A 13,470-nucleotide genomic window follows, 5' to 3' on the forward strand; every position below is an offset into this window, starting at 1 on the left:
AAGGGAAACAGGTCTCTGGTCAAATGGATCTAGTGGACACGCAACAATCCTGGGCACGAAAGCCTCAACCCAATACCGGTGCGCACTGACTACTGCACGCCAAAGTACGTCTTCGTTAAAAACTACAGTATATATATACCATCGCGACAGGACTGGAATACCAGACAACATACGGTAACGGGTGCCATCAACATATTCACGGATGGCTCTAAGCTTGACGGGAAGGTGGGAGCAGGCCTCTTTTCGCCGGATCTGGGTCTAGAGGTCTATTTTCCCTACCAGTAGCCCGTTTCTGTATCCTTGCGATATGAAATATATCGCAAAATGCAACCCTAATTCATGGTTATCGCAAAGTAGTGTTTCTGTACGAGTGGTGAGTATGCATTTTCGATATTTCTTGCGATATTCATATCACTAGCTCCGAAGGTCGTGATAGTATCAAACTATAAAAAGAAAATGAGTGAAGTTCGTTAGTTTGAAACTGAATTGGATTTTTTGTTTTCTAATTAATTTTTTATTTTATAGAAAAAAACCGGAAGTGGAAAAATCGCAAAAAACCAGAAGGTGAAACTGGTGGAATTGATGAAGGCCAATAAAAAAGTGGCAATGGGGACTTTTAGCGGTCCCAATAGTGCTAACCTGAGCCGCAGTGTATGGGAAGCCGTTGCTCTTGAGCTAAATGCAGTGGGGGGAGCTTTCAAGACAGCCGAACAGTGGAAAAAAGTGCGTATATACTATGGAACCAAACGTAATATATATCTGTATTGTATTATTTTATTTATAGAGTTGGTCCGATTGGAAGTGTGCCGTGAAAAAGCAGGAGGCAAAAAATAAAAAATTCCGAAATAGAACCGGCAATCTCCCCGCAAGCGAGGGACCTATTCCACTCGAGGGAGTTGATGTGGAAGTTTTGGAGTTTCTACCATCAGATTCAATAGACGGAGATAGCAGAACAAAGGAAGCGGGATTTACTGAGGTAAATGTACATAAATATTCTCGGGAAAAACTTCGCCCAAATGTTCAAAATAAGTTCGGCAAGGAGATTGGTTTTTTTTTTTTTTGGATTGTGTCGTGAATACAAATTTTTATTGCTGTTTGTTTATATATACTAACATTTTATGCATATATGTAATACGCCTACATTGCTACAAAAGGCTAGGTACATTCCCAAACATCAGAGTGCCGATATATTGCTGTTTAAACGTTTTTTTTTTTTTTGTATTCAATAATCGAATGTACCTAAATTTTAATTTTTTCTTGTCACACTTATGCTGTTAAAATCACAAAAATTTTATAGGCTGTCTTGTTTTGATTTCGAATTCAAAACACATTGCGAGCGTTTAGCAATATAGGAGTATTACATATATGATTTTATGTTTTTATTTGCAGAAAAATGAAATAGAAGAAGGTATAGAATTTTTGGATCTTACAAAAGAAACTCCAAAAGTGACTTCAAGGGCGACTCCAAACCCAAACGCCACCGTACTCGACCCAGCCACTTCTCAATCGACCCCACGTGGTCATAATACTTTTGGAAGTGCTTACACCGAAATAAAAAAGTTTATGGAAGACCAGGATGAAAGACAAAGACAGTTCAATAATGGGCAACAAAAATTAACTAACGAAATTTTAAATACGCTGAAAGACATGCATGAAACGCTCAAATCAATAGACATGGCGTTAAAACCACAATCACTTAATGACTGAATTACTACTCTGACTATTATACTAACATATCTCAAGCGACCGACAAAAAATACGTAGCCGTGGTCAAAAATATAGGAGCAAAATTAAAACACAAATATATGTAAATTCTATATATTTTACGTTGTTTGGTCAATTTCTAAATTTTTTTTACATAATTTTATGTCAAAAGGCATCGTAATTGATTTGTAACTCTTTATTCAAAATTCGAGAAACTTTTTAAAAGTCATCACAAGTTTTAAAATTGTTTTCTTAGAATTCTTAAAAAGTTTCTGAATATGCATTTTTGTACTACCCTCCATCAATTCTAGCTAAACAAGATTCAACTTTAATCTTCCTAAAATATTCGCTTATTTTTTTAGACTTTTTTTTTCCGAAGGGTATTGAGAATATTCTCCCAAACAAGAGAAATAAGTTTATACAGAAGAAAATACTAAACACCTTTCACAAATAAAATTGTCAAAAATAAGCGGATATTTTAGGAAGATTAAAGTTGAATCTTGTTTAGCTAGAATTGATGGATGGGGGTACAAAAATGCATATTCAGAAAGTTTCTACGAATTCTAAGAAAACAATTTTAAAACTTGTGATGACTTTTAAAAAGTTTCTCGAATTTTGAATAAAGAGTTTCAAATCAATTACTACGCTTTTTGACATAAAATTATGTAAAAAAAATTTAGAAATTGACCAAACAACGTAAAATATATAGAATTTACATATATTTGTGCTTTAATTTTGATATTTTTTTTTAAGTAGCTGTACATACATAAAAAGTAACTATTTCATACAAAACTACTTATGAAATGAATTCATATTTGTTTATTTTTATTTATGAAATTAATTAAATAAAGAAATATTGAATATTGAATATTGGTAGTACATACATATTAATTATAATTAAATAAATCAGCATTCAAATAGATAACGTTTTCTTTTTTCTCTAACTCATTACACAATTCAAATATAAACGTAATAACGCACCTAAGAACACATTACAACTTCCATTATATTTAATAATTATAATTTACAAAAAAAAATATCATCTATATCTCATTTTTTGTCTATTGTTTATAATTTAATGCAACTTGTTTGCCTTTCTCACCTTGGTCACTAATTGCGTTCTTGCTAGTCTAATTGTACAATTATTCGTAGCCAATCAATGGCCAGTATCCTCTTTTCTACAATTTGGAAAATATTGAAGTTAATTTCCTTTTCGAAAAACTATGCATGCTCAGTGGAAAAAGGTACGCTTTAATTTACTTCTCCCGCAACATCAAATCAATATATTGATTTTATTGAAGCGTATATGCGATTGATGTCATGCTGATATTTATCTTGAATTTCCTTGCGTCTCAATTTGAAAGCGGCCGTAACGAGACCCATATCCGGCGACCAAACTTCTTTGCAGAGCGTAATAGCTGCGGGTACTTCAAACTTTTGTAATTTGCCTGGATGGTAAATGTTAAAGAGCATGATGTAAAAATCGTATCTTTACTGATATGCTAGCTATTTGCAAATCAATTGTGTTCCAGACCGGGTTTGTTATTTTTATAAAATAAAGTAGGCAATTTATAAGGTCGCCTTTTGATGATTTTAAAAACCCTCGTTTATGCTTTTTTGTTGGTTATCATATAAAATTAAAATAAAAAGTACAATCCAACAGCCCACATATGTATGTCAGATGTGCTAAGTTATTTAGGCAATTCAGGTGACCTCTTAAATTTGTATGCGTCGTATTTAAATACATCCGTAAAAAGGATTAACAAATCTAAATTTATGAAACCGCTAATCTGTTAATATTTTTCTCCCATAAATAACAACCCGGTCTTTAACACGGAAATTCGATAAACATAATTCTTTTGGAAGTGGTTTTTTTATTTTATTTTTTGCACTTACACTTTTCAGCATGTTCGTCAATTTCCTTAATAACTGCCTTCTCCATAGCTGTTGACGCGCATAATTACTCAAATGATTTACCCTGGAAACCATTTCGTTCCGCTAGTTCTTCCAGATGTTTCTGATTTGGAACTAGCAACGCCACTGTAAATTGTTTAGACCGCCGTAAAAGCAGATATTCTCCACAAGAGGACACGTTTTCAATTCGGACTAAATATCCCCAGAGAAACGTATTCGCCCGCCTGCAGTTTAACCAAATCTTTTTTACGGTCTGGAAGGGAATGAAAGTAAATTAATGTTATTTGGATATGGAGAAAGATACCGAGGTAGATAAAAGTTGACAAGTCACAATTTGAGTAAATCTCACAACCCTAGAGTAGCGTAGGTATTAAGTACGCTTTAGCCAGAAGTAGTCTTATATGCAAAGGTGTGAAATACTGTGTTAACCATAGTGCACGAAGCATTCAATACACTTTTCCAACCATACTTTCTTTAAAGAAAAAACAACGACATATAAAGTTGTTAATACGGCTTCTGATTAGATTTGTAACAAATTTTCGTTAAGTGTTAGCAGTATCTACAGTTGCACGTATAAGGAATCAAAGTTTGACCTTTTTATCGAATATTAAATAAAAATATCATATCAAAAGCTCTATATTCTGACTTTATTGAAAACAGCATATCTTGTAAAGTACAGATGCAAACACGTCGTGTTCAATACTTGAGTATTATCTGCAATGTAGATACCCACATTCTTTATTTGGTATGTATGTACATATTTTGTATAGTGTACATCAAGCGTAGGAGAGGTTTGAACTTTGATAGGCTTTGATGTGGCAGACGCGATATGCAAGGAAGAAATCATATATATGGCAGAACTGCCAAATACTACTGGAAATCACTGCTACAACAACAACTGCAAATCCCCCTGCATTAACGTTGGCTATCTGGAGATAATTATGGACTTAGTCGACCCCATTATTTAATTCATATAAATCTATGACACAATTTTTAGCAGAATAATTAACAGAATGTAAAATATTGAACACGCACACTCACCAATGATTTTAAGTACATCATCTGGATGCATTTCACCAATATCACCAGTCTTAAACCACATTTTGCCATCCACTACACATAATGTAGTGCACACGTCCACCCATAAGTTTAACAACATTCTGGAAAACCAATCTTTATAAGTGAATTGAAATATAAATAAAATGTATATTTGTTTTAAATGCCGTTTATAATTTACGTATCAATTAACGGCGTTTGTTATAATTTACTTATCAATTAATGGTGTTTGATCCAGAATTAGCTAAAAGAAAAAAAAAATAGTAGAAAGCCAAATCATTGTACTCAAGCAAAAAAATATATATTGTAAAAATCCATACTAACCGGTACGGAAGTCATGCACGTAGGTTTTAATACAACCGCATCACCTTCGCATTATCTTACTGCTGGTATCAATTAAAGTCAATGGCGTGGAATAGCCAATAGGCACTCCAGTTATTAAGCAAACACTCTTGGCGAGTAGCATGAAAACATGTGCTAATGGAAGGAAACTTAGGACACTTATCCAATAATTGTTTAAATTTGGGCAGCAGCTCACGTGACGTAATTACTGTTGTGACGTCAGTTTCGCTGATACCAAGTCCATATTTTGATCTCAAGACCCTAGCCACACAGGATAAAAAGTATTCTAAGTCCGTCTCCTGGTTCTAAGCTACCTCTCCACCAATTTTCAGCCAAATCGGTTCATCCGTTCTTGAGTTATAAATAGTGTAACTAACACCACTTTCTTTTATATATATAGATATAATAGTGTATAAGATTAATTGAAATAATGCCTAACTATCCTCTCCCGAACCGTCCGACCTTGTTGTAGTAAGCTGTCGTTTGGGCGGTCTTCCTCAAGAAAATCTACTTCTGATGGATTTCCATTCGCATTTGCTGTGTTTGGCATACTTTGCCTATGTTGCAGTCGAAAATTGTGCAAAGTTAGACACGCGTTTATGATTGCGCCTGCAAACTCAGGCTTCACCAACACTCCGCGCTCATGGGACAAACACGCAAACACTTTTTTTAGAACGCCGTTTAGTCTCTCTACGCAGTTTCGAGCTCTTATATGCGCAAAATTAAAATTGATTTGGCCAGTTGTTGTCGGAGCGCGAAACGGTGTTATAAGCCATGGCTGCAGCGGATATCCGGAATCACCAATAAGCCAACTCGTATTTGCACCTAGGCTGTATTGCCTTTCCAAGAAATCTTTACAAAGACTATTTTCCCATATAAAAGCATCGTGGGTACTTCCACCAAAACGTGCGTTGCCGGCGAGTATAGGTAGGTTGTAATCGCATATTAACTGCACGTTTTTTGAAAATAATCCTTTTCTATTAATATAACAGTTTTCAATGTCGGCTGCCGGCTTCTTAATTTTTACATGTGTGCAGTCAATAGCGCCAATGCATCCGGGAAAGCCGGTAGCAGAGTAAAATCTGAAAACGAAATTAACTGGTATAAGAAAATTTCATATATACACTCCCCAGCTTGCATTTTTTGAAAATTATGATCACAAAATATTCAAATATCATGCCCCAAGATGATCAAAAACGTCCAAATTTAAAAGCATTTTCTGTTCGAAAATTAACGTATCGTCGGGAGCAAAATGTACCATCCCACTCAGCATTTCGATGATTAAATTTTGAATTTACCTACATATCAATACAATTTGATTACTCTTTCCGACTAAATAATGATTTGTCATACAATTGAACAAAAGAAATAATCAAATATGAATACTTTTGATGATCAAAAATTGAAAATCATTTCTCGATCACTTTTTGGAATCATTTTTGAAGTCCTTTGATGATTAAATTTTTATATTTCACAAAAAACAGCAAAAGGAATAATCAAATATGCTTACCTTTGATGATCAAAAACTGAATATAGTTTTTATACTCAGTTGAGCAGAGCTCACAGAGTATATTAAGTTTGATTGGATAACGGTTGGTTGTACATATATAAAGGAATCGAGATAGACATAGACTTCCATATATCAAAATGATCAGGATCGAAAAAAAATTTGATTGAGCCATGTCCGTCCGTCCGTCCGTCCGTTAACACGATAACTTGAGTAAATTTTGAGGTATCTTGATGAAATTTGGTATGCAGATTCCTGAGCACTCATCTCAGATCGCTATTTAAAATGAACGATATCGGACTATAACCACGCCCACTTTTTCGATATCGAAAATTTCGAAAAACCGAAAAAGTGCGATAATTCATTACAAAAGACCGATAAAGCGACGAAACTTGGTAGATGAGTTGAACTTATGACGCAAAATAGAAAATTAGTAAAATTTTGGACAATGGGCGTGGCACCGCCCACTTTTAAAAGAAGGTAATTTAAAACTTTTGCAAGCTGTAATTTGGCAGTCGTTGAAGATATCATGATGAAATTTGGCAGGAACGTTACACTTATTACTATATGTACGCTTAATAAAAATTAGCAAAATCGGAGAAGGACCACGCCCACTTTTAAAAAAAAAATTTTTTTAAAGTAAAATTTTAACAAAAAATTTAATATCTTTACAGTATATAAGTAAATTATGTCAAGATTGAACTCCAGTAATGATAAGGTGCAACAAAATACAAAAATAAAAAAAATTTAAAAATGGGCGTGGCTCCGCCCTTTTTCATTTAATTTGTCTAGGATACTTTTAACGCCATAAGTCGAACAAAAATTAACCAATCCTTTTGAAATTTGGTAGAGGCATAGATTTTATGGCGCTAACTGGTTTCTGTGAAAATGGGCGAAATCGGTTAATGACACGCCCAGTTTTTATACACAGTCGTCCGTCTGTCCTTCCGCGTGGCCGTTAACACGATAACTTCAGCAAAAATCGATATACATATCTTTACTAAACTCAGTTCACGTACTTATCTGAACTCACTTTATCTTGGTATGAAAAATGAACGAAATCCGAATATGACCACGCCCACTTTTCCGATATCGAAAATTACGACAATTGAAAAAAATGCCATAATTCTATACCAAATACGAAAAAAGGAATGAAACATGGTAAGGTAATTGGATTGTTTTATTGACGCGAAATATAACTTTAGAAAAAACTTTATAAAATGGTTGTGACACCTACCATATTAAGTAGAAGAAAATGAAAAAGTTCTGCAGGGCGAAATAAAAAACCCTTAAAACCTTGGCAGGTATTACATATATAAATAAATTAGCGGTATCCAACAGATGATGTTCTGGGTCACCCTGGTCCACATTTTGGTCGATATCTGGAAAACGCCTTCACATATACAACTACCACCACTCCCTTTTAAAACTCTCATTAATACCTTTAATTTGATACCCATATCGTCCAAACTCATTCTAGAGTCACCCCTGGTCCACGTTTATGGTGATATCTCGAAAAGGGGTCCACCTATAGAACTAAGCCCCACGCTCTTTTAAAATAATCATTAACACCTTTCATTTAATAGCCATATCGTACAAACAAATTCTAAAGTCACCCCTGGTCCACCTTTATGGCGATATCTCGAAAAGGCGAACGCCTATAGAACGAAGGCCCACTCCCTTTTAAAAATACGCATTAACACCTTTCATTTGATACCCATATCGTACAAGCAAAGTCTAGAGTCACCCCTGGTCCACCTTTATTGCGATACCTCGAAAATGCGTCCACCTATAGAACTAAGGCCCACTCCCTCTTAAAATACCCATTAACTCCTTTCGTTTGATACCCATATTGCACAAACGAATTCTAGAGTCACCCCTGGCCCACCTTTATGGCGATATCTCGAAACGGCGTCCACCTATAGAACTAAGGCCCACTCCCTTTTAAAATGCTCATTAACACCTTTCATTTGATAGCCATATCGTACAAACGCATTCTAGAGTCACCCCTGGTCCATCTTTATGGCGATATCTCGAAAAGGCGTCCACCTATAGAACTAAGGCCCACTCCCTCTTAAAATACTCATTAACACCTTTCATTTGATACCCATATCGTACAAACGCATTCTAGAGTCACACCTGGTCCACCTTTACGGCGATATCTCGAAAAGGGGTCCACCTATAGAACTAAGCCCCACGCTCTTTTAAAATAATCATTAACACCTTTCATTTGATAGCCATATCGTACAAACAAATTCTAAAGTCACCCCTGGTCCACCTTTATGGCGATATCTCGAAAAGGCGAACGCCTATAGAACGAAGGCCCACTCCCTTTTAAAAATACGCATTAACACCTTTCATTTGATACCCATATCGTACAAACAAAGTCTAGAGTCACCCCTGGTCCACCTTTATTGCGATACCTCGAAAATGCGTCCACCTATAGAACTAAGGCCCACTCCCTCTTAAAATACTCATTAACTCCTTTCGTTTGATACCCATATTGCACAAACGAATTCTAGAGTCACCCCTGGCCCACCTTTATGGCGATATCTCGAAACGGCGTCCACCTATAGAACTAAGGCCCACTCCCTTTTAAAATGCTCATTAACACCTTTCATTTGATAGCCATATCGTACAAACGCATTCTAGAGTCACCCCTGGTCCATATTTACGGCGATATCTCGAAAAGGCGTCCATCTATAGAACTTAGGTCCACGCCCTTTTAAAATACTCATTAATACCTTTCATTTGATACCCATATCGTACAAACGCATTCTAGAGTCAACCCTGATCGACCTTTATGGCTATATCCCTAAATGGAGTCCACCTATAGAACTATGGCCCACTCCCTCATAAAATACTCTTTAATGCCTTTCATTTGATACACATGTCATACAAACACATTCCAGGGTTTCCCTCGGTTCATTTTTGTACATGGTTATTTTCCTTTATGTTGTCACCATAGCTCTCAACTGAGTATGTAATGTTCGGTTACACCCGAACTTAACCTTCCTTACTTGTTCAATCACATTTTGGAATTTTATTTGAATCAAATGTATTTACTTTAGGTGATCAAAAATTTATAATCATTTTAAATTCAAATTTTTGTATCTTTTATGAATATATTTGTTGACTGAATAATGAATTTTATACTTGTTAAAATTTTACTTTTCAATGAAAATCTTATTTTTTCACATACACATATTTTTTCAATAATGTAGCTCAGAAAAAATATATAAAAATTTTATAATTTATATAATTATACATATTCTTCAAGACAAGAAATAATGTAAATGCTGCTTGTGTCCAAAGATTTCCCGAACCATTTCTCCACCTTCGGCTTCCCAGAAAATATAAATCCAACCATTACACAATACAAAAGGTAGTGAACTATTTGAACCCCAGGTAAGTGAAACTCTCTTGCATATGTATTTTAAGATGTTGACGATCATATCTGATGCTGGATGTTGTAGTCGCAGATGTATATTGGTCTAGTTTGTTTGCGAATTACCTTTGGTTCAAATAGCTCACTTCTGCATGCTTTCTTCCCCTAATGAAATAAGATTAGCATGTAGTATCTTATTTTGTATGAGATATGAAAAATAAATGCATGATAATCGCATTCAAAAATGATTCAAAAATCTCAACCAAATGCCAGAAATATGTTCACGAATATGATCAGAAAATAATTATGAAAAACATTCAAATATTACTCTAAAATAATTAAAGCCCAATTTTACAATGATATCAGATATGCACAAAAAGCGTTTCGAAATACATATGAATCATAAATGATTATTCAAGAATAATCACATTTATCCCAGCCAGCATTTTTTCAAAATTTTTATCAAAAAATATTTAAATATCATACCCCAAGATGATTAAAAACGTTCAAATTTAAAAGCATTTTCTGTTCAAAAATTAACGTATCGTCGGGAGAAAAATGTACCATAAATGTGATTATTCTTGAACCATCATTTATGATTCATATGTATTTCGAAACGCTTTTTGTGCATATCTGATATCATTGTAAAATTGGGCTTTAATTGTTTTAGAGTAATATTTGAATGTTTTTCATAATCATTTTCTGATCATATTCGTGAACATATTTCAGGCATTTTGGTTGAGATTTTTGAATCATTTTTGAATGCGATTATCATGCATTTATTTGTTATATCTCATACAAAATAAGATACTACATGCTACTCTTATTTCATTAGGGGAAGAAAGTATGCCGAAGTGAGCTATTTGAACCAAAGGTAATTCGCAAACAAACTAGACCAATATTCATCTACGACTACAACATCCAGCATCAGATATGATCGTCAACATCTTAAAATACGATATGGTACGGGATTTTGAAGCCATATCCAGGTACATATGTCAAGAGAGTTTCACTTACCTGGGGTTCAAATAGTTCACAACCTTTTGTATTGTGTAATGGTTGGATTTATATTTTCTGGGAAGTCGAAGGTGGAGAAATAGTTCGGGAAATCTTTTGTAGGAGCAGTATATACATTATTTCTTCTCTTGAAGATAAAATTTTAATATATTTTTTCTGAACTTCATGATTGAAAAAATGTGTGTATGCGAAAAAATAAGATCTTCAATCAAAGGTGAAATTTTAACAAGTATAAAATTCATTATTCAGTCAACAAATATTGTCAGAAAAGATTCAGAAAGCTGAATGAAAAATTATTAGACATTTTTGATTTGATTTGATTTTTGAATTTTGATTCAAAATTTTATCACCTAAATGCTGAGTGGGTCAGCTTTAATAATAAGTGTAGCCAAAGTGGCAAGGTTAAACTATGATCAACTTTGAATGGAGTTTAAACCAGCACTGAAAAGCTTGCCCGCTTGCTCTTAAAGTACTTACATTTGTTTTACGGCATCTTGCTCATCGACCGTAGAAGGAAATTTGATGTAGCTGCATATCAATTCTGTTTCTATAACGTGCGCAACCTCCTTAATCGATCTACTGACCATCGTCTTGCTCAAGGAGCAAACAAAATCCTGCCCAACATCTCGAAGAAACGAGCCAGTTGCAAAATAATGTAGTTCTGACAGCATCCTAAGTGCCTTTGGCACAAACGTCGTTCTTTGTCCGTTCTTCATGCACGGGCTGATTTCGTCAAGCAACACGATAGCTGCTTCTTTTTTGAAGCGAAAGAGCTCTTCGAAGCGTACTTCAGGTAACTGAAAGGGGTCCGTTGCATCCCGTAAATGTCGTCTGTGTATGCGCAACATGTTTCGTTGGTCAGTTGCCAGAGCAAATAGTGCAGCCGCAAACATTTTTCCTGCGAAAAAAGTACATACATATTAGTAAAACTTAAAGAGCACAAGGCAATTTGTAAAGTAACTTGGCCCGAATTAACTCTTTCTATGCATATATGTACACATTTACTTACTTATAGCTTCTCGGTGGACTGATTTGCTTTTTTTGGTTTTGGGAATTGAATCTTCCAAAGTAAATACCCGTAGCACAATATTTTTCCTTTATTATTATAGTCAAGGGATGATTGTCAATTCCTTAAAATACCAACTTAAACAAAAGTTGACAATTTATATAATGAATATTGAACTTTTTCTCTTGAATTAATTCATGGAGTACAACAACGAAAAAAGAATTTGTGTTTGTTATTACATTTTTACCTATTGATGACAGATCCTATGTTCCATTTCGATTGTTCCATCGATATGATAAAAACTCCCCACTATTATATCGCAAGGTGAATTGAGTGCGTTACAGAAACAATTTTCATATCGAAAGTGATACGAGCCTTGCGATAGCAAATCGTTCGTTGTTATAACGCAAGGTTATAGAAACGGGCTACAGATCACTGTAGTGTTTACCAAGCGGAAATGCTGGCAATACACAGGGCTGTGAACCATCTCGGGTCTATGCCTAAGGATGGTAAACGGGTGTTTATTTTCTATACCCATGGCCACTTTCAGGCTTCGTCTGAACACAAGCACTATAAGAATTGCAAATGGACTATGGTCAGCCATATCATCGTGTGAGACATCTAGGCAAACCTCATATGACTAGGGGAGCACAGCAGCGCTCCTGATTTTAAACAAATCAGTTCTATCGTCCCTGATAAAGATTCTAACAGGGCATTGTTTAATAGGCACGCATGGTGCTAGAGGGGGGCAACGACCTTCGACTATTGTCGCAGCTGCAGATGTACAGAAGAGGAAGAGAGTGTCCAGCACCTTCTTTGTCATTGTCAAATTCTTTTAGCGATTTTGAACCTCTATCTTAGTACACCTTTTGTTTCTCTTGACGTTCATATAGCCTTTTTCTAAAATCTTTTGAATCTATTCTGTCTTTATTTGCATTCGGTATTATATTTCGCACTTTTCTGTTATACATCAATTCTGCTGGCGTTATGCCACTATTGTCAATCGGCATATTTCTTAATTGCAACAGAGCCATTTCCTCATCTTTCCCTTCCTGAGAAGTCTTTTTCACCATATTTTTAATAGTTTGTATATATCTCTCTACTAGCCCGTTTGACTGATGGTGTTTTGGTGTAGTTGTCTTATGTTCAAAACCCCACTGCTCTGTAAATGTTTTAAATTCCCAACTAGTATACTGTGTACCTGAATCTGAATATAATAATTTGGGTATCCCATATCTTGCAAAGAATTATTTTAGTGCTTGTATCGTTGAAGCTGCAGTTAAATTATTTAGATTTTTTATCTCTATATATTTGCTATATGTGTCTATGACCATTATATATGTTTTACCGCACATAAAAAATATATCCGACGCCACTATTTCCCAAGGATGTTTTGGTATAGCTTTTTTAATCATAGGTTCTTTACAATTGTCTTTTGATACCCACAGCATATACCGCAGTTACCTACTACATCATCAATTTGCTTTGACATACCTAACCAAAATATAGTTTTTCTAGCTAACATTTTACATTTCT

At 34.8% G+C, this 13,470-nt stretch overlaps 1 protein-coding gene and 1 long non-coding RNA gene across 2 annotated transcripts; both read right to left on the reverse strand.

The window, feature by feature from the left end:
• Positions 1–285: 285 nt before the first annotated feature.
• LOC137234503 (uncharacterized) lies at positions 286–3,853 on the reverse strand. Its single transcript, XR_010947810.1, has 3 exons — positions 3,601–3,853; positions 2,807–3,152; positions 286–443 (listed from the first exon to the last, which is right to left on the reverse strand). It is a non-coding gene; the product is annotated as an uncharacterized lncRNA (long non-coding RNA).
• A 925-nt stretch (positions 3,854–4,778) lies between these two features.
• On the reverse strand, positions 4,779–12,042 carry LOC137234600 (putative nuclease HARBI1). Its single transcript, XM_067758056.1, has 4 exons — positions 11,938–12,042; positions 11,406–11,826; positions 4,999–6,098; positions 4,779–4,918 (listed from the first exon to the last, which is right to left on the reverse strand). Exons 2-3 carry the CDS (start codon positions 11,819–11,821, stop codon positions 5,435–5,437), a joined length of 1,080 nt encoding a protein of 359 aa, XP_067614157.1. The 5' UTR covers positions 11,822–11,826; positions 11,938–12,042; the 3' UTR covers positions 4,779–4,918; positions 4,999–5,434.
• Positions 12,043–13,470: the final 1,428 nt, after the last annotated feature.

This window comes from Eurosta solidaginis, chromosome X (assembly GCF_040869045.1).
Source record: "Eurosta solidaginis isolate ZX-2024a chromosome X, ASM4086904v1, whole genome shotgun sequence".
NCBI lineage: Eukaryota > Metazoa > Arthropoda > Insecta > Diptera > Tephritidae > Eurosta > Eurosta solidaginis.

What these genes read in the sequence shown, in the direction of transcription:
- LOC137234600 (XM_067758056.1), bottom strand. Translation starts at nt 11,821, where the DNA reads ATGTTTGCGGCTGCACTATTTGCTCTGGCAACTGACCAACGAAACATG. An exon ending in CAAGATGCCGTAAAACAAAT is followed by an intron (nt 6,099 to 11,405) that starts GTAAGTACTTTA and finishes TTTCGTTTTCAG; the next exon opens with ATTTTACTCTGCTACCGGCT.